General features: G+C 37.6%; 1 protein-coding gene across 1 annotated transcript in view; it reads right to left on the minus strand.

The window, feature by feature from the left end:
- Positions 1-832: 832 nt before the first annotated feature.
- LOC131362286 (neurturin) overlaps positions 833-23,018 on the minus strand; it is a 28,628-nt gene continuing 6,442 nt past the window's right edge. The window contains exons 2-4 of the mRNA XM_058404218.1: positions 16,873-16,943; positions 11,036-11,171; positions 833-5,000 (exon numbers count right to left, since the gene is read on the minus strand). Of these exons, the coding sequence (XP_058260201.1) occupies positions 4,576-5,000; positions 11,036-11,171; positions 16,873-16,943 (632 nt within the window). The 3' untranslated portion in view covers positions 833-4,575. The remainder of the gene's footprint in view (positions 5,001-11,035; positions 11,172-16,872; positions 16,944-23,018) is intronic.

A 23,018-nucleotide genomic window follows, 5' to 3' on the forward strand; every position in this document is an offset into this window, starting at 1 on the left:
TCACAATTTAAAATCAACATCGTAAATCTGATTCAATGCAAATGGTAAAGGAAGTGTAGTCTAAATAGTTCTTTTTAAATCACATGCTATGTTGCAGAAAGTGAACATCTTATGCCACATATGTGTTGAGAAACTAATCATAATGGCCACACTTACATGAAATAGGTGCTACACCAAGACTGTCTATTACCCCTCAGGGCAACAGGTCTGCTCAGCCTGTAACACTGCTATACTCAAGACTATAATCAAATAATCAGCTCCGTCTGTGTGACTAGTACAGTTTACGCTTTGCTCTGCTGACTGTTCATCCACACACACACACGCACACACACAGTGCTGCACAAGGCTTATGACCTCCAGGGAGAACGAATAGTCTTATCTCATCATCCACTTTGAAAGCAAGCTAATCAGAGGCTGATGGTGTTGTGATAAGTGAACAAAACTCAGTGTTTGTGTTAGTTTACAGAGACGTGCCGAACTCAGCGTGAGCTTCTTGCTTCATAGGTAGCTTTCACTTAAATTCAGTTGCTTGCTGTTAATGAAAAAAAAAATCTGTACATACTTTTCACCTGCTATAGAGTACAGGACCTTCACACGAAGTGCGTCCACAAGGCCAGGGGGTCAAAAATCTAATGTAACTATTCAATTAGTAATCAATGTTATATGTACATAGGTATCATCCTCTATATCAGTCTTGGGCTGATATCCATATCTGGACAGATTAAATATTGCAGTAATATTTAGTCTTTCCCTTTCTGCTCATGTCCCTTATAAGCACACCACACAGGCATTTTCTCTAATACAAAACCTTTATTCCTTTACAGGACAGATGTACAAAAATAGAGTCTATGTGACGCTTTACAGTGAAATTGGAGACACAGTTGAATAACAATAATAATAAAAATAATAATAATAATAATAATAATAATAATGGCTTTGCATATTTAACTAAGTTTTGATGTGTTAGAATATAAATTACATTGCATTAACCATATGTTGATGAATTGTTTGTTTTGCATTGTGGTGCTTGAAACCTGATGAGAATACATTGCTCCTTTTAACTGTGTCATTAATAATGTATATATATATATATATAAAATGTACAATTCTTAAGGAAACATGAGTAGTAAATACAACAGTCAGCTGATAAATTATAAGCATCCGATCATTATGGGAAGAAACATATGAATACAATGATAAATAGATAAGTTATGTCTAATAAACCTTTCCCTTAAATAAAGCCGGGGATGCATAGCATCCAGTGGGGAAGAGGAGGCCATTATTCAGACTGTTCTGATACAAAAAACAACAACAACAAAAAACAATGCTCAGCTGTGCTCAGAACGGTCCAAAAATAACCAACATGTCAAATACAGCGTCCTTTACATGTTCACAGGATCCAGACTCAACAAAAGTATTCTTCCTCTTTAGAGCACATGAGATTTCCCCCAAAACATGACACGTTTTAAATGGACTTCACTTTCTGTGTTCAGTTAAGGAAAAAAATTCTTTACTCAGCTACATTAGCCATGTAACTCCAGTGTAAAACAAAAGGAGCAAACTTTGGACATGTCTTAGCTAAATGATTAAATAAATGATTATGATTGAAATTAAATAAATTCCTTTAAAATGAGAGGGAGTGATGCAAAAAAAAAACAAACAAAAAAAAGCAAAACAAATTCTAACCCTCGGCATGCAAAAAAAAAGCTCACACACAAATAAAAGAAATGGATAATTGAGTTTCTTTTCTTTTTATGGACCGTATATACCTGTACGCTTTAAGTTTTAATACTGTTTTTAACATACCTTGTTTTAAAAAAGGCTATCAAATATGGCATTAAACTATAGGTTTACTGATAGCAAGTTCATATACTTTATGTTTTGTACTAGTAGTAATATTAATAATAACTAATAACCAAGCTGCTGTTTGTTTAGTAACAAATATATACCCTCACCTGGTTGGTTAACTGATCATTCACATAAAATTGAGCTTTGTGAAACTTTCTGTGACTGAATTGTGCCACAACCATCATGCACTACATGGATCTGGCATTTGGAAGTGCACACATACTGTAAGTTGAAACCTACAGTCATGCTGACCCCTCTTAGGTCATCTTACAAACTTCAATTGTGAAACTGAGGCCATGGAACAGGTCACAACATTGTGGCTGTGAGCAAAGGCAAGTGTGTTAAAAACAGTATTAGAATTCTGCCATCTTTCATTGTTGCTTGGGTATCTCTGATGTGTTTCTTATGTTGGACTGTTTCCAGCCCTGCATGGTTAGACCACCTCATCACACCATTAGTTACGGATTCCCTTCATATAAATACAATTGGTTTATACAGAAATAATGTGTCACAATATGGAAATTAACATCAAGAGAAAGAAAGCATGGCCTGTATAAAAAGGAGTATTTGCCTAGTTGTGCGTTCCAATATGAAGGGAACAGTGAATATAAAATACTGTCAATGTGCAGATACTGTTGAAATGAAGTTGGGATTGCATTCATCAATGAATCCTTCCTGTCATGCTTGCTTTAAACCATAAACTGGTCGATGACTGACCCCTCAATGTTAAGGGCACACCAGGTCAGTACTACAACTGGAGCAGTTTCAAAACGTTGGACTGCTATTAGATTTTGATCCATCCATCCATTTTCTGTACCGCTTATTGCACACAGTGTCACAGGGAACCTGGAGCCTAATCCAATTGGACGTGAGGCACAAGGCAGGGGAGACCCTGGGTGCAGTTCTAGTACATTGTTGGGCACAACTGTGCACCCATTTGCAAACTACAGACATCTTAGATCCCAGTCAGCCAACAACACGTCTGATGGGAGGAAACCTGGAGTACCTGGAGGCAACCTCTGAAGCACAGAGAATGCATGCAAACTTCAGAGCATGGAGGAAGAAGGAAAGAATGTTGACTGGCTGTTTTAAGCTGTGTCAAGTAGCTAAGCACAAATCAACTGCAATGCTTTCAATGAGTTCTGAGAAACTAAGCAGTTTCTCAGAACTGTCCTGAATGAGACATAGTTCCTCTTCTACCAGGAATAACAGATCTGTGAATAATAGAAGTGACAGAAACTGTGCAACAATTATTGCAAAAGCAGTTTATGTTCAGTCGTGCCCCGCTGTGTCTTCTAACAGACGAGATGCTTTGTTGGCTACATGCAGAGTTTTAAAAGAAAACTGGTTGTCAGTCTGTGAAGAAAAGGCATCTAAAGGGCAATAACCTCGCCCACTTATGTCCATTCTGCCATGATAATATCCTGTCTGAAGTTATTTGAACAACCTGTTGCTTATAGACATGCAAACTAATCAGGCCATGCAATGCTTTATCTCAACACCTCACCTGCAGCTAAATGTAAGACTCAGATTCTGTATATAATGCCCACTGAATGGTTTACCTGAACCTGAAGTCATAGTCGTCAAACATTTGTATAAAGAAGGCATAAAACTGTTATAATAACAAGAGAGCTGTGATTAAATAAAATAGAAAAAAAAATGCAAAGAAGCCAATGAGGTAATAAGGTAAGGAAATAAGTATGTCACTGGTGCTTCATCAACATAAATGTCATAAATTCACCAGAATCAAGACTGACCTTTAAAAAATTATTATTAAAAAAAAAAAAAAAGCTCCCTATTGTAAAATAGTTGCTAATGTAGCAATACGTGAGCCTATGCTGATGTGCATCCTGGGCTGAGGTGTAGGAGAGGCTGCATGTGTCTTCTAGAGAGTGCAAGAAGCTGGACTCTGCACCTTGTGTAAACTGCACAGTAATATAACATGCTTATATAGCATATATTGTGTTGCATACGCTGGCATGATAGAACTGTCTTCCAAGGTTCCTGATTTTGGACAGAATATAATAAGTTCTTATTGGATTATATAATACACTGTAATGTTCCAGGATAAGAAGGTTATGCAATTATCACAATAAATATTTCATATCATAATGAATATTTAAAATCGGCACATGTCTAATGAATACTACACACACCCAAGTGGGGTTCGATAACTTAATGACAGAGGATGTTCCTTTATGAAGGGAAGGTGACATGTAATATTGTGTGTGTGTGTGTGTGACATATCAGTTCTGCACTTCTACAGTGTAGAAGTGCCGATGGATCCTTCAGGGTTTGGCTACAAAGAAGTTCCTGGCTCCTAGCGAGATGAGTCCAAGGATCATTCTCTATGTTAATGTGAACAGTTTTTTTTAAATCATTTCTTGATAAATGATGCTTTTCATAATGCATTCTCAGTTTCCTTCTCATATGAACCAGTTCCTGTTCCCTACAGCATCAGAGGAGCATCCTCTCCACTCTCTGTGACAGGAAAGCACAATCGCTTGCCCCTTTATTAATCTTTTCTGCTGCTGTTCCACCCCATTCATGACACAACAGCTGCAACATTTGCATCTGTCACGTTGCTCCTCATAGAACAGCCAGTTGAGTTCTCCATCTGAGGTGCCAGAATAGATACAACTTCAACAAATCCTTGTCTTCGTCCATCCCCAAGCTGAATGTTTTTACTTATTTCTCATTTTCACCAAGCTGCTCTCTCTCCTCCTCTCACCCCACACAGCTGCAGTTGGCTGCTGAAAGCCACCGGATGGTTTGCCAGTTTGTTCGGGTGTCCATGAAAGACACAGCCTCAAAGCGCGTTGGCCTACAGCACGGATGAGTGCTCACATCACGGCCCATGATGCTGCCGTTCTCAGTTAGAATTTTAAGCGCCAAGTCATAATTCCTCCGTGAGCTCATGCATGTCCCTACACAATACTTAAAGAGCACAATTTCGTCTGAATCATAGCCCAAGCCCAGGTCGCGCACACGCATCTGTTTCTTCTCAAGGTGACAGTCCTGGTTCAGATTTTCTCGCTGCCGTTTTCGGTTCTTGCGCTCTTTGCGGGATTTTCGAAAAGCCACAGAAACGTCTGCTAGAGACCGATGCCATCTGGCCCTGTATTCTTCTCCTTCCTCTGCCAAGGATGGATCTGTATGTTAAGAGAGTGAAAAACAAATGATTTTAATGCATCATATATCTTACAGTTTAACACAACAAATATCTTTTTTTCTGAACTGAAAGTGAGTAAATGATTTTTATATACATTGCCCTGAGCCTTTGTATTTCTGCTGTACCGCTAGAATGTACATATGAGGTTGCACACAATCACTTAAAATCACTTTGTCATCCGCCACCATGGGAAAAAAACAACAAACTTACAACACAACAGAAACAAATGGTATTTGATGTGCACAAGCCACAGTGGTTTAAGTCTGGAGGAGAGGTTAGAGTATATGGGTAGGCAGTTTTGCTGAAAGGATTTCTAAAAGATATAACATTACATTATTACATTAAAACTGTAAAGTGTCCTTGTCTGTTTAAACCCAACATATCCCTAACTACATGTGCAACCCATTTCATATAATGACTTTTTTTCATTTCATAAACAATGCCAAATATTCTAATGTTAAAGTTTAGTTCATTTTTCTTACACAGTTTATTGTAAGATATCTTTGATTCTTTTAAAATAGACTATAATAAATTTCCTATGTTTCTGAGTAATAGGAACATGTATAAATTTGGATATGGTTTTAATCCAGTAATTTCCTGGCATCCATGTGCTCTCAGAACAGCTACAATTCTTCATGGCATGAAACTCCCATTCTACAACAGCTGAAAAGTGGTTTCAGATTTGGTGAGAGGGAGGCGACTCAAGTACTCCAAACTCACTGTCATGTTCATGTTAAACCAGTTTGAGATGATTTGTGAAATGCTGTGCTATCAACTGGGAGGTAGTCATTATAAAATGGGTAACTACTTTGGCGTTTAAGTGACGAATGATTGGTATTAAGAGGCTCAAAGTGTACCGAGAACACATTTCCCACATCGTTGTCTTGGATTTCTTTACATATGCCAAAGACTTATGCACAATGCTGTATGTCATAAGAAGAGTGGGGAATGTCTGGACTCCTGATGGGTCCTGGGATTTTAAGGCATTAATAATTTATGGATTAAAAAGGATAAGACTGCAGCAGGGATATAACCAAAGACAAATGGTAAGAGCATATTGACACATGCATGCCACAGACAGGAAAGGTGGAATCTGCACAAAACTGCCACATAATACCAGACTGAGGAACACATCTTTATCTGTCTAAATAATTTTATTGACCTTAAAATGATGCATTCATTTCACTCCATCTGCTTATATTTCCATACATTTAAAACATCTAATATACTCTACTAATAGACATTAAAACCGAGAACCATTTGCTGAGAATTTTGAGTTTACCTCCTGTGAGAGTCAACTGAATCATTTCACTATGGATTTACGTTCAGTATATATCATATTATGGACCTCAACAAAACAGAATGAAGGCCATTTGTTATATAACGAGATGTAATATAATATTTAGTGTTGTATCATTCAGAATGCTTGTGAATCAAGCTTCCACAGCTGATGGGTGTTACACCTACGATTAAAATCAGTGTGAATTCCAGCACTTATCAGCTCTTTCACCGAGGACGTCTACCATAATCTAAAATGCTATAAACCCCTCTTCATGCCGAGATTGCACATGCTTTGAAAACAAGCCACATCACGCTTCAGCACCTAATGACAGGAGGTTAAAACATCAGGAGCTAAGGACAAAACAAAAATATGAATCAGAAATCTCCCCAAGGCGAAAATCTAAGTAATTTGCTTTCCAGAAGCAATCCACAGGGCAATTTGCTGTGTCAAAACCTGTCACACGCAAAATCAAGTCATTCTATTTATGCTTTCTGGGAGCACATTTACAGTCAGATCTTGAAGAAAGTATTTCCTATCATACTGATTATTACATTTGGAATGCATGTACAATATCACTGCCACATATACTAAATATCATGCATAATATATAATCAGTTCATTATGTACAATGATGAATTAATCAAGCAGGTTTATTCAAAGCAAAATATGTGAGACAGAATAAATACCAGCATACTGCAGACTAATAGAGGGTTAAGGAGCTAATGTAACTGCTTACGTCATTCAGTTGTCTTATTTCTATAGACATTTTCACAAAGCAGCTTTAAAGAAAACCGGATATAGATTTAGATCTCTAATGGGCAAGACAAATGTGATAGTAGCAAGGGATCCCTAAAATGACTCCGGAAGAAAACAAGACTCAAAAGAAATCACAAGTAATTAGGTGTGGCCCTGTGACAGACTGGCGACCTATCCAGGGTGTACCCCTGCCTTTCGCCCAGTGTGTGCCGGGATAGGCTCCAGCAGATCCCTGTGACCCTAATTAGGAATAAAGCAGGTATAGAAAATGGATGGATGGAAGTAATTAGGTGTAGAAGAGTAAAGGCTAATTGTGTTAAAAGGATGGTCAGTATGATGATATTGTGAAGTGCCTGGGACAAGCTCAGGATAAAAAAGTTCAAAGTTAAAGTTCATCCACTTAAACAAGGGTGAGATTTGGCCATAAAATGATTTTTTGATATGCAAGCCTTAATAGACTATTTATTGTGTCATTAAAAATGTTAAATAAAGTCGTTAGCAAGCAAGTGAATGTTACACGAGCTAGTTAAATATTACACACAGCATATAGCCTCTACAATTTATTAGACACTGTCTATCATGATTTATAAGTTAACTAGAAAAAAAAAAACAAGTATATCAAGTATATAATAAAGCATTTATTAGGGGATCTTTCTCACAAGTCTAGTGGCTCTCTGCCTGACCTGGAAAAGGTTTCTTGCACTCCTAAAGTACGCCTGTTTGGAGGACTGGGAGTGGCACAGGGACAGCGGAGCTGCAGTTTGAAAGATTGTGGTTTGGAGGTTTTTGTGTAGGGAGTATTGTCTTTTAAATATACAACTGAGAAAAATAGCACAGTACACAGAGTACTTAACTTCAAACAATTAACAGGAAAGAAGAAGCTTTGACAGGCCATTCAGGTTCTTTCTCTCCTGCTCTGCTCTGCTGTCTCACCGTCCCTCTCCTTCTCCGTCTGCCTCACCCTCTGTCTGGCTCTAACCTCAAACTTCATTCATATCAAAGTCAATTTGGAAGCAAGGTGTGTTGTTTTCTTGCAACAGATTACTAATCAAAATGTAAAAACATTTGGAATCCATGATGAAAGGCTTCTCTAAAGCACCTGAGGGACTTTTTTCTTTGCTTAAAGGTTTATTTTATATCTCCAGTGATTTAATCCCGAATCTCATTTGCGAGACATTTAGTTATCACCACTGTCACAAATGTTTCTCGTAAAATTCCCTAGGAGCAAAAGAGACACACACTTTCTTCTGAGTCAAAACAAATCCAAGCCTTGCATTGAGCAGAATTTAAAAATACAAGCTCCTCAATCACAAACACTTTACCTCTACAGCCCTTAGGAACATACTGACTGATATTAACACAAACACGTCTCTCTGTATTGTTCAACGAGTTAGTTTACAAAGGATTAAAAAAAAAATGTTGCACAGGTGAAAAAAAAGGTATACCAATGAGAGTAAAGTAAAAAGTAAAAGTCAACTAATGAATATCTGAACATATTGATGTACTGGATTAAAAAGTGCTCAAATATTCTTATTCTTCTTGTTGGTATAATAATAAAATAATAATAATAATAATAATAATAATAATAATAATAATAATAATAACAATAATTATAATAATAATAATAAGACTCATACCCCTATTACTGCAAACTAAACTACGGCTAATTGGCAGCTTGTGTATTTGTATTCAAGTATACTTACAAATGAGAAGAAGAAGAAGAAGAAGAAGAAGAAGAAGAAGAACAACAACAACAACAACAACAACAACAAATACACTAGATGCCAAATAGACTATTAGTTTACACTGAGGTGTAGTATTAGGGGTATGAATAATTTGCTCATTGAGACTTCTTCTTTTCCTTCTTCTTCTAATTAATAATAATAATAATAATAATAATAATAATAATAATAATAATAATATTAGCCCTAAAACTGTAAACTAATAGTCTAATTTTCATTTTGTGTATTTGTATTCAAGTATACTTACAAATGAAAGCATATCAAAAATGTTGACTAGTGTACATCAAATATACTGTGTATCAAAAGTAAACTGCACAACCTTTCAAATATATCCAAATAAACTTGGTTAAGTACATTTTAGATCATATATGTAAATGGACAGCTCTCTCTACTGAAACTCAAGAGGAGATATATATCTTTTCTTAAGAGGAGATCAATTACTGAAGTCTTTTCTCTCAAACAGACAGAAGTCTCTTTTCTTTCTATTTGTTTATTATTACTGTCTAGAAGAAACTATTCAAATAATAAGTACATGCTGACGGGTATAAGCTACTATGTGTGGGAAACATTGCCTTTGGACTAAACTCATAACTTTCAGACCTTATCAGATGCCTAGTACCTTATCCACATATCCACTAGAGCTACCTATTCCTTGAGTCTTAAAATGGAAATACCACAGAAATGTCTATAAACATAAAACTAATCAACACTGCCTTAGAACTGAAAAAGAGTGTACACCCGCAAACATCTGGGCTTACTCCGAAGGGAACATAATGTTACATTCATAACTTCTTATCATAATCTGATCATGTTTAAATGATTTAACATATTGGCTAACGGCACCGAACACTGGTGGCGACGAAACAAAAAATGTCAACAGCATCAAAGAACAAGATCCCTCTGAAAGATAACAATCGAGCAGATCAAAACATGGGCTTGGTTACCTGGGACCATCTGGCCTTTTTGCAGGGCTCCTAATGTAACATAACATTGTAACCATACTGGAGTGGTTTGCAAGCACTGTGATTTTCATAAAGACAAGCAATATATATATATATATATATATATATATATATATGTATATATATATAAAAGCAAAATCTTCCATAAGCAGTTTTCTAGAAAAAACCTCTACCTTCTACACACTATATATTCAAAGCTAATTAAGACCTAATTCTGTCTGCTGCTCTTGAACACTGCATTCATCAAGGCAGTTTGTGCTGTTACAAACATTTATTGGCATATCCATCAGGTTTGTATCATCAGAGTCAACAGATTAGTGACCATTTTAGAGATCAGGAATATGGCTGTTGTTAGTGGGTCTTAAATAATAATAATAATATAATAATAATAATAATAATAATAATAATAATAATAATAATAATAATAATAATAATAATAATAATATTTTCCCATCTACCTCAGTTCTTTGGTGAAAGGGACTTGAATGTATCATTATGGGACTCGAATGTATCATTAACAACAATCAGTGTATGATTGTAAGCAAATGATTTTAAGTAGATGATTTACAGTGCAAATGATACTGTGAAAAAAGATTCAGTAAACTTTCTGTGAAAATTTAAGATGGTTTGGACATGTTCAGAGGAGGGAGAGTGAGTATATTGGTAGGAGAATGTTGGACATGGAGCTGCCAGGCAGGAGGCAAAGAGGAAGGCCAAAGAGGAGGTATATGGATGTAATAAATGAGGATATGAAGCTAGTGGGTGCAAGTGTTGAGGATGCAGAAGACAGGGATAGGTGGAGAGAGATGATTCGCTGTGGAGACCCCTGAAGGGAAAAGCCGAAAGAAAAAGAAGAATAAGAAACTTTCTGGGACAATCACAGGTACTGTCAGTACCTCTATCACACATTAATAATTGTTTAAGTATTCCCTGTTTTTCTTTCATGTTAAATAATTCATTTTGTAATGCTTAAAATAGCTTTAGGTTTTTCGACTTTTTTTAGAGTTATAACTGTTTTGCTGACACGTTATTAGAAAGCCTCATCAAATACTGTGATGCCTTTGTACGTTGTAATAAACAGCATTTTGCCACACATCCCAGTTCATGGTGTAAAACAATAGTGTATACAATTAGCGCATGGGGTGATAAAAGTCTATTGCAACATTTCCACGGTTACACTGGGAGCAATGATTCCCGAGCAGATGCATGCCGTGGCGAAGATGAAGAAGCAACTGATATGACAGTATATCTGGAGGTTATGGCTCAGACTTACCGTAGAGTGCAGCCCATGAAGGTCGTCTCTGCTCTCTTTGGGCCATTAGTGTGGTAGAGTGTGAGTCTTCCCTCTTCTCTGCATGTCTTTCCCCAGCCACAATCTCCAGCAGACAGACACTCATTAGGAAAATCACCTGCAACAACATTAAATTATACCATATGAACATGTTGGGAGGAAAAGTCCAAACCATGAATTCAAGAAACACAACATGAGGCACAAAAACCCACAGACAGTGTGTGTAAATGGTAGATGCATGATCTTCAGGACCCTTCAGCCCCTTCCAAAACAAACACCTGACCATCAAAACCACTGAACAGAGTGACAGCTGAATCACTACAAGAAGTGAAGTTTACCTACATTTTTTTCATTAGTATGGTAATAGCACAATTTCTTTTTTATGTATTATTTTATTCAAGTGTGGAGTGAAACTATTTCACAGAGTAGAAAAGTAGCATGAATCATTGGTATATTAAGTAAAACCTTTAGGGCCAGGATTAAGGAAATTATTAAATAATTAAATAAATTAATTGAGTCTAAAACATATTGTAAAGTGGGTTTTTTTTTCACTTTGGTCTGGATATGAGAATGTGTGTGTGTGTGTGTGTGTGTGTGTGTGTGTGTGGACTTTTGCTTTGAACAGCTCTGTCATTTTGCCTCAGTTTAGCAGCTCACTTCAAAAAAGAAACATCACTAGCCACAAACAATACACATTTTCTTTCTTGCAGCTGGATGAATTCAGAGTCAAGGAATGTTCTCACTCAAGTCAGAGCTTACTTGTATGTGAACTGTAACCCCTTCTTTAAGATTTGCTGTTTTCACACCTCCTCAGATAAACTACAAATAAACACTGCCTTAGATGTGGGGTTTTTCCCTTTTTTGGAACATGGGACATCTTGGATTTTAGTTGAAGTGCAGCTTGTACTATACAACCAGTACTTATCATAAAGTTTACAGCCAATACAACAGGGCTTGGACTCATTAGCAATAAAGAAATTGGTCCGGCAACCTGCCCAAGATCTTAAAGTCCTACCAAAGGCTGTGAGAACATGCTTGTAAAAAAAACTATGCAACCCAATGCTAGATAAGGGCTCAGTCCATCATCACGAATGACTCTCACTCAGATTATTGTGGATTAGCTACATTAGATAATCATATCTGGAACAAAAATAAGTGTAGTTATTTTTGAGCTCCATATTCCACAACATCTGAAGGCAGCACTCTGGTTCATACATCACCAGTATGTCTCATCTTATAGCCTGAAAAGCACACAAATATATAACGGAAATATACACAAAAGCCAGATTAGTTTATCATCAGGGGAACAAGCAATAAAGCCAAGCTGCAGGGCAAAATGACTTTCCCTTAGACATATAGCACATTACATCAATAACATAAATATGTAGAAAAATAAATGAGCTAGTATTTATTCCTCAATGTAGTGTGCCTACTGTAGGTAGGGAGCAGGAAGACATTTTGGCCTACTCTCTGACTGGACTGTCGCTGTTATAGAAATATTCACATATAAGGTATGACTGTATATGTGCCCAGAGCAATCTTAAATACAATAATAACAAACAACCTTTTTGCTGTTAGCAGAGCCAATAAATACAAACTATTTACACACTTCTGCTATATTTTAATATTGATTTCAAATTTGGTGTGTGAAATGTCACCTGGTTTATGTTTTTTGGTCTTTCTCCATTCAAGTAAATAGAAGCCTGATCTCGTATGACTGGAAATAACTGTCTAGGAGTGCTGCCAAGGCCACCAAGTGGACAGACTATACTTCTGCCAAATCACCTTACTAATGTTTACATGACACTTACTGTCTTGCTCTGCAGCAAACATTGCCTATTTTTTTCCATTATGCAATATTAGATCATGCAATATTAGAGAATATCTCATTTCATCTAATTTCATATGGCGTGTCTGCCATGGTAACCTCTTGTGCTCTCAATTTCTATCAAATTTGTTTGATTTATTTTTTACACATTCTGGTCTGCAGATGTTTGAAAATCTTTTTTTCTATTTTTTAGGATTTGCGTGTGTTTAACTGATGTGAAGAATAAGAGCCTGAAAACATCAGCATTGATTCTGTAGCATATGACCCATCACACTCCGCATCTCCATCTGCCTTTATTTGGCCTATATTTTCTTTCTCTGGGCAAATCTTCCTGTCCCTCTGTTGATCTTTCCTTGATTGTGTTCACCTGTTGCTAATTTCTTCCTTTAGTTTCTCGGATTTATACCCTCCGTGTTTCACCAGTTTAGTTGTGAAGATGTGCACATTCGTTTGTGTCATGAAGCCATGTGTTTCCTGGTCCTGTATTTGCTCCTATCTCCCTTTGTTTAGCCCTTTCCTGGTTTTGATCCTGACCTGTTTATCTCTTTTTGATCTGTTTTTGCCAGTGTGTGTGTTCTAGCCCTTCCTGGTGTATTGGAGATGATTATTAGGACAGATCTAATAAACATGTTTTGTGTATGCCCATGTGTCCTGCACCTCTCTCCCACATCCTCCCCATACAACATGTTACACAATAAAACCGGTCTAACAGACTATATAATTCCTTAATCCTCCTTAAAAAGGATTTAACGCAACTCTGATGCCACGAATATGATTATTAAACAGGAATGTCTTAAAGGCATGGCTAATACTTTGATAATTGATATTGAATGAATCTTTAAACTGATTTAAAATGATTTGGAGCATTTTACTTGTAAGTATAAATAATAATTCATTCATTCACCTTTAAGTGTGATCCACGTCTGGGCCGTGGTGAAGCTTGTCTTATTGAATGACATGCTTGGTTGACATGGGACATGCTTTTAGGTTTGGATGGCTGCCACTTTGTGCTGCCTAGGCAAGCACATGAGTAATAACGTAAAGACTAATTATATTATGCTTTATTCATATACCACCTGTGGGATAAAGGAGCGGAAGAAGCTCTTTCCCACCAAGCCACTGCTAACATATCTGCTTAACAACTGACATTTTACTGTTGTGTGTAATATAATACAACAATAACATAACAAAAAACTTAAAAGCAATATACACTTCAGTGTGAATGACAGGCATATGGCACGCACTGTTTACACTGATGAACCACACACAGTTAAACATCATAGAAATGTCTGAAAGCTCAGGTTTCAACCAAAATATAGTTAAATTTGAGTCATTTATTAATGTACTTGTTATGGCCGGAATCCTCACCCTAGGCGGGGCTTGAACCCGGCCATCCGTGGTGCGCGTGCCCACGCCGGCACGCGGCTGAACGCAGACCCAGACACAGGATTCAGCAAAGCGCTGCTTTTACTGAAACATGAAGACACGATATGGGGAAACAGACGAAAGGCGAGACATGGCGTGGTTAACTGGGAAAATAATAAAGACGGAACCTAGACACAAACTGGATCATAGATGGACAGGAACCACGGAACATGCAACAGTTAACACGCAGGTTAAACAATCACGGACAAAGACAGGCACAAAAGGATCCCTATTTATAGGGCTAGACATTAGGGTAAACTGGGTACAGGTGAGACAATCAGGGGAGAGAACAATAGGACAGGTAATCACAAGACACACGAACAAGCAGGCTTCTCGGGTTCACCTGCCAGCGCCTTCCTCAGGCCTGGCAGGGAACAGTCTGGCAGTTCCTGACAATACTTAGTCTAATAACACCACCTGATTTGCCAAAAAAAAAGCCCAGCAGTGACTTTGCTTCCTGTAGAGGATTTGAAGAGCAGAACCATCCATCCTCATCACTTTCCACAGGGGAAGTCAAAGAGTGCCCTGCTCAGCTGTCTCACTGTATATTGTGGAAACTGCACTGTCTCAGACATCAAGATCCAAGAACTGTGGATTATGAGAACAGCTACGGCAATCATCCAGATGTCTCCACCTACAAGGGTAAGGCCACTTTCATTGCAAATGATCCCTGGCAGAATATACTCGAGCATCAATGGCACCATCACCAGAACAGCTCCTTCCCTGAGGCAGGCAGTCAGACTACTGAACACATTGCTTCCTGCCACCAAATCTAATCAAAACACTTCCCAGCACTGAGCCGAGAATCATGCCCAACATCACAAAATACCCAACCATCACTGCACACCTACACTTAAAATCTCATGTTTGTATGACCCTTAGACACAATCCTATTATGCTATTATGAGACACTTGTTTCACTTCCTGCTATTACACATTTCTCTAAATTGCTGTCACTAGGACAGTTTTCCTACTGCAACATGATGGTTTTCCATTTAATTTATCTTAAACTCACTAGTTTCTAGCCATGCTGCTGTGACTGCAGCCATGCAGCAATTCACCTCTTATTAAACCATGCCATATATTCATTCATTCATTCATTCATTCATTCATTCATTTATTCATTCATTTATCATTCATGAGTCAGTCATCTGGATCCTATCATGGAAACATTGGGTGCAATACACCCCAGGTGGAATGCCCAACCACTGCAGGGCACAATGTACACACATGTTCACACCTAAGGGAAATGTAGTACTGTATAGCCAGTCAGCCAACCTGCATGTTTTTGGACAGTGAGAAGAAACCAGAGAACCCCACACAAACACGGAAACACTGTGTGAAACTCCACACAGCCAGTAACCCAAGACCAGAAACAAACTGGGGAGCCTGGAGCGTGTGTGGTTGCAATACTACCTTCAACACCACCATGTCACTCTGCATGTCATATAATCCAGCCAATACTCTTCTGTTGTCCTGTCTTGTCAGTGTGCACACTGCCCTGTATGTTCGATGTCCTGTGTATTTATTGCCATGTTTATTGATAACCCTGTGTATTATACATTTTGCCCTTGTCATGCTGCTCTATTCTGTATCACACCTTGGCCCTGAAGAAACAACAACTTCTTCCAATAATGTGTTAACCATAAAGCAAGCATTCTATCTAATACCTATTACTGTGTCGCTACGTTTTAATGAATGTGTCCATTAATTTTAAAAAATCATATTCCTCATTTTACAGATTTTTACAGAGGGCCATTTTAAATATCAAACATAGTGGGATTCCATTTACATCTGTATAGTTTTACACTGATTCAATGAAATCAAGAGATCAGGGCCACCTTTGTCTAAATGGCACGTCTAATGATTATTCTTAAAATCTACAGTCCATTTGCCCTTTCGATGGAAGGTCATAATCCCAACAAAGCCACCAGCAGCTGCCATCCATGGGTGGGAATCCATGACTGGCAAAATGACCATATTCAGGAAAAATCAGATTTCACATCCCAAATTCCAATGTACAAACAATGATTTCAGAGCTTCCTCTCAGTGTGGCAAGTTAACTTACAGCAACTGTCTCTTTAATGTACATGCAGTAGTTAGCTAACACATTTACTTATCATTTGCTATTATCATTTTTTTAAATATCCCCTGTACATTCCTATTAAAACAAAAGAGTTGGCTCAGGGAATTAAGACATAACATTGCAAGGTCGTGAGCACAACAGGACTGGTGAATGAACCTGTTGCACACAAGATGTTGTATTGCTACACTACACCAAATGAATCGCAGCATCAGCTCACGTGTGCAAATTTAATTACTTAACCAACACCTAATACCTTTGTGTGTGTGTGTGTGTGTGTGAGTGCTGAGTATGTTTTAATATTTCAGAGACTGTGTATTGAATGAGCATGAGGCATGTCTGGTCAGGAGGATGTGATATGCTGGGGACAGGAAACACTGACAATATAACTAAATATATAATATCAATATAACTAAATGGACGACTACTAATAAATGATAATAATGTGACTTTTGGGGGATTTGTGCATCTGAAAATACAAACCTTCCAGTAGGTCAGGTGACACTGGGCAGATGTTGTAATGGGATCCTGCTGATTCCACCACCTCTTGCCATCTGAAAGACATAAACAACAACACGTTACACCATAACGCATGCTGATAACCAGTTCTCTAGTCCTGTGATATTGATTAACCTAGATACTGTTATAACTAACACTTCATCCTGTGCTCCCTGTGACTTTGGGATATATGTATATTAATATAATATGCATATTTTACACTTACTGTCCGACTACAGCTATAAAAGCATGCTCATCTGCATACTTTTCACACATCTGGGGGCTTAAAAGCTCTGTTCACGTGTGTGTTAGTCAGAGCTGAACAATCCACCTGCAATACCTTCTTTGATCACTTTTACTAACTTGCATAACGTGGTAAAGAGTGAACATGGTGAGACAGACTTCACTGCATTGCTACCATTTATTTATTTCATTTATTTGCTACCATGCCTCGTTAAATCTTTTTAATGTGCACAAGAACACCCAGTAGTTGGCAAATGAGCACCCAGTAGTTGTAACAGCATGCAGAACAGTTAAAAGCATGTATAACTTCTGCCTAACCTCTGGAAATACTGGCTCTTATAAAAGTAAAACAAGTGAACTGGACATGATGAAACAAAAGCTGTACATAATAATGTAACAACATGGAACACCAGATTTCACTGGTGTGACTCACAAGGAGGAGTCTCTAAAGCATGGGGCTTTTATCAGTCTGTTATTAGTTAGTTACTCAGTGTAGCCCTAGTTGGGTGTTTGAATCCTGTGATTTCAACTTATGAACTAATAGCTGTGATGATTTCTTTAGCCAGAATTGAAGTAGCTTCAATGTGGTGTTTGGTGTGCATGCTGATTGTGCTCACCAGATTAGTTGTGTATTTATAGAAATAGAAATAGCCTTTATTTGTCACATATACATTACAGCACAGTGAAATTCTTGTGATATTGGGTATAAGGTGTACTGTACACATATTTTCGCAAATATGGCACACGGTATCTTTTCAGTCCACCACTTACTGGCCATTGGCATCAACATGCCAAAGTGCTCTCAAACACCAGACCAAAGATCTGGGGGAATCCTCCAGTGATATTTTGTGATGAATAGCCTACTTTATTATGCAGTGTTGAATGCATTGTATTGTCTGAAAGCATATCAAGTCAGGAACCTCACATGGAATAAGAATAAAATATGCTATGTCCTTATAGCCCTAGTGGTTAGTTAAGTTTGTGACACGTGAATGAAAATGCCACAGAATTCGAAATGAGAAACAGAATAAAAACAAGCAAAGCTTTAGTAAAGCTGAGTGAATAAATGTGTCAATAATGAGTCTGGCAGCAGGAATATTACAACTAAAAGGCTGTCTACTGCTTTTTCTGACCTCTTCACTCTCCAGGAATTAGTTCAAAGATAATTCACAGTTTATGAAACATCCCTTGTGTTCATTACGAAATCTCTACTTTTATGTCATTTGTAAATGAGGGCAATACACACATACTTAAAGTTTATTCAGGTATGTGGCCGTGTTTATCTACTGTTTGGCATCTTGATGGATTTAAAGCATATAATAATTTCATTACATAACTTGAGCAGGAAGAAACATAAATAACAGTGTATATCAGGACAGATAAAGTGTGACGATCTATCTCAGGCTCAATTCAGTGTTGCTAAAAATACCACGGTGCTACAGAGAGCTGGACAACAATCAAAAGTTTCACTGGCACCAGAATGTAGGATGTTTTATTGCAGATATTTCTGAACACTATATATTGTTGATAGCTTCATTGCAATTGTGTGGTTAAGGTCCAGCTCTCCTAAATGCAGAAACACAGTTCCAAACAAAGTAACTGGAGCCGAGGCTGAAGCCTTCACGTGGTCACACCAAACTGAAGCGTTGAAAAAATGTTTTAAAACAAATGACCCAACTGATGGATGCTCTGCTCCTTTGACCTTTTATGGTGATTGAATGGAAAATGGCATCAGTAACTGGTGGATTTCATCTATAAAGCTCCAGGTCAAGTTAATGAGGCATAAACGCTGGTATAAAAGGGGAAGGTGTACAAGACAGTGGTGAGACCGGCCATGCTGTATGGTTTAGAGTCAGTGTCACTGAGGAAGAGACAAGAGTCAGAGCTGGAGGTAGCAGAGCTGAAGATGTTGAGGTTCTCTTTGGGAGTGACACGGTTGGACAGGATTAGGAACGAGTACATCAGAGGGACGTTTGGGGTGGGGGACAAGGTTAGGGAGGCCAGATTAAGATGGTTTGGACATGTTCAGAGGAGGGAGAGTGAGTATATTGGTAGGAGAATGTTGGACATGGAGCTGGAGGCAGGAGGCAAAGAGGAAGGCCAAAGAGGAGGTATATGGATGTAATAAATGGAGGTAATAAATGAGGATATGAAGCTAGTGGGTACAAGTGTTGAAGACGCAGAAGATAGGGATAGGTGAGGAGAGATGATTCGCTGTGGCCACCCCTGAAGGGAAAAGCAGAAAGAAGAAGAAGAAGACCAAATAGCATCACTGCTAATGAACATTAGGCATATTTAAATGATTTACTTTCAGTTATTTGTTATTAAATATTTTTACTTATAATTTGGGTAAGAGGGTTGTATATTCAAAGTCAGACAATATAACAATGCTGAAAATAAAGAAAGATCATAAATTAATCTTCAGGAAATTCTGATAATGCAATTTTTCTGTTGAACATGAAACTTGGAATATTCACAACAGAATGCAAGAATAATATGATTTTTGAAGACTATATTTCAAGCTATTTCAAAACGATTTCTAGGTTCTTTTTTTATTATTATTTCTTTACTCTATTAATCTGAGACATCTGAGATATTTTAAAAGAAATACAAGTGGGACAAAAATGGCACCAAGTCACAGAATCACCCAGCTAAGTGCAAACATTTTGACTAATATCATAGCTAACTTTTAGTTCATCAACCAGCATTAAATTGCTAACACTAGCTAGGCTACATATCGTTTGTTAACGGGCACGATCTGTTAAGCAGACATTTTTAACACTTATTACTATTTACATCAGGGTGTGAGAGCAGGTCAACAGCATGTCAGTGATGCTGAAGTTCACTGTGAATGGCCACAACCTTTCGACCCCTACACATGACGTCTCTTCATAGTTCAAACTGCCCAGAGTGAGGTCTTTGCAAGAAGTAGGGCATAGCTATGATCACTTTAGAAAAACATGAAGTCTCTCTTTCTCTCTCTGGCTTCTAACAGCCAGTCAGAGCAAGTCTGGTAGGAGAAATAATACTGGAAACCTTAAACACAGCTTAAACAACTAATAAAAATAGAGAGAATGTGTTTAATTTTGCTGCTTGCTGCAGCCATTTAATCTTTTTGCATATATTTATTTAATGTGTGAACAGTCACTAGCACAAACTCCTCTTAAAAACAAACTTGTGACTCAGATTCTGAAAAACACTTCAAAATGAATGGTCCTAATCTCTTATAAAAAAATTTTTCTCCCAAACAATATTTTTCACAATAGATTTTTTTCCCATTGTACCCAGCTCCAGTGCTCCAGTACAGCGGCTCCGAGCTAAACAACTGGCGTAAAGGTGAGCTAGAGTCTCGTTACAAAACGTGCTGCAATTTAAACCCTGTGACTGACACGTCAACTGGGCTCATACCATTACAAATACTACACTAACACTGAGATCAGAAGACACACTGAGGCAGGAATACAGTATCATTCCTTCCTAATTACTCACACACACACACACACACACACACACACATACATACATACTTACACACCTTAAAGGATGTAAATGGCTTTAGGCATCATGGGCAAGTCATAATTGACAGTGTTTTGTGCAAGTCAAAACATATAACGAGTGCAGAAGGGAAGAAGAAATTAGGGGAGGTTAAAGTGATAACAACTGTCATTATCAAAGCCGTGCTCAAACATTTCCGTATAAATGCAAAAAACCAAAGCAAAATTTTTAAATCATCTTAATAATAATAGTGGTATATTATTTACAGTTTTATCATTTACAATATAAATACATTTTTCAATAATGAATTATTATATCAGTAATCTAACATAAGAAAGTATTAGTTCTATCATTAGTATTATCCTACATTATGTCATTATATGACATTAAAGTAACATGCAGCTCACCATCACTTTACAAGAAACCTTCAATGCTTTGTGCATATCGTTCCTTGTGGCTTAGATTTAATCTACTAGCACAATTAAAATGCATTTAACGTTAAAAATATTAACTAATGCAGCAAATGATGTTTCATCAAAGAATAAAAGGCAAAGCGTCCTCAGTGAATGAGTCTGTTGTTCTGTGTAATATTTCATGATATGTTTTACGAGGTGTTTAATTATGGCACCCACAAAAAAAAGGTGCATATGTCTGGCTTTGATTAGTTTCTTTACATAGAAGTGTAAGAGACGGAAATGTGCCAGCATATGCTGTTTATTTACCAACAGATGGTCTCCATTAGATTACCCCACCCTGATGTACATAAACAGCATAGAGGGGCAGAGAGAGAGAGAGAGAGAGAGAGAGAGAGAGAGAGAAACATGTATGTATTTCTAACTCTGTATGCTCATTTGCAGCCTCACAAAGATTTTTGCATTTTCATTGTTTTTTGATTTATTGATTGCATGGTTTATTGCTTTTATTATAGTAATATAATAATGAACACAACAAATCTGTTTGAGTAAATCTCTTCGGCAACGTTTTACAGTATAATGCTTGTTTACGACGCATTTTTGCATTTTAAATGGATTTTCTAATGCAGGCTTGATCACATATACACACACACAGACACACACCTGACTAAAACACTCAGCCCCTGGAAGGCTCATCTGTGTTGCAACACGAGTGTGTAAATCATTAAAGCTTGTTCAGTGTGAAGATGTGTGTTACGAATGTACACTAAGACTATATTATGAAAATACACCATTCTGGAGAAATGCACTGGGCTCTTTACAGTGGCTCTTCTGCCTAAGGGGAAATCTCAACAGTAAACTGCTTAACAGAGCCATCGCTGATCTAAGTGTGTTCTCTACTTCTCCAAATGATGAGGCCTCTGGATTCCTCACTAAGGATCTTCTTTTGCTATGACAGCACAGGACCAGATGTTCATCCATGCGCTTTTTTTTCCTGGAGGAATCTAATATAATCAGTATTAATCTCTCTCCCTTACACTGTTGTTTTTTCTGATTTTCTGATACAGTGAAAGAATCTTCTTTAGACAATGCGGACCAGTTCTGTGATGTGTGCCTGGATGCAGATGTATGTGTGTTTGTGTGTGTGTGTGTGTGTGTGTGTGTGAGACGACGTAATCAGTCACTCACGGTGGAGTGTGTGAGTGTCTGCAGTCTCTGTGCTCTGTCAGTGAGACAGAAACGAGCAAGCAAGTGCCCTGTGCTCAGACGCTGTGTGTGTGTGAGAGAAAGCAAAGAGATTAAGATGCATTCTTGCAGTTGTGTGTGTTTACGCTGATGCGATTCTGGAACATTCCACAGCTTGGTGTTTGTAACTCGCAGACTGAATACATGCTCCTCTAACTGCGAACTCTTTCGAGCAATAACAAGAAGACAAGGTGATTCCATACCAAGCTGATAAATCTCCTTTCCAACAACCTGCTTAATGAATGTCTGTTGCTCTGTGGATGCATGAAAGAGTGTCCGCATGTGGCTCTGTTTAACACTGATGAATAAAAGCTGCTGTTAAAAACACTCCACATTTTACTGTCTACTCTGCTAACAAGCGTCCAAATGGTGTTTTGGGTTGGGTAGAATTGCTAATTACCTGAGAAGTTTAATACCAGATGGTGCTGAAATTATTTTTTATCTTATTTGTAATTTTTTTAATTATAACTAAGCAGGTGAAGGATGGTTTTAGTTTGTGAGGTTCACTCATTCGGGCCATTACATTATTATCATATAAATTATTTGGGGTAACAGCTGCAGCAACAAACCAGTAAATCATTCGGCGTGTCAGTATTTCACAAGCTATTATGGTCTAAAAAAAAAAAAACATCATCCAGTGACATGTTTATTAGGCCTATTGATCAAAATATGTTTGTTTACATGAAGGTTAATTCCTCAGAGCTGTAAATTAGTCAGCTTATAAAATCATTATCT

Source organism: Hemibagrus wyckioides, linkage group LG11 (assembly GCF_019097595.1).
Source record: "Hemibagrus wyckioides isolate EC202008001 linkage group LG11, SWU_Hwy_1.0, whole genome shotgun sequence".
NCBI classification, from domain to species: Eukaryota; Metazoa; Chordata; class Actinopteri; order Siluriformes; family Bagridae; genus Hemibagrus; species Hemibagrus wyckioides.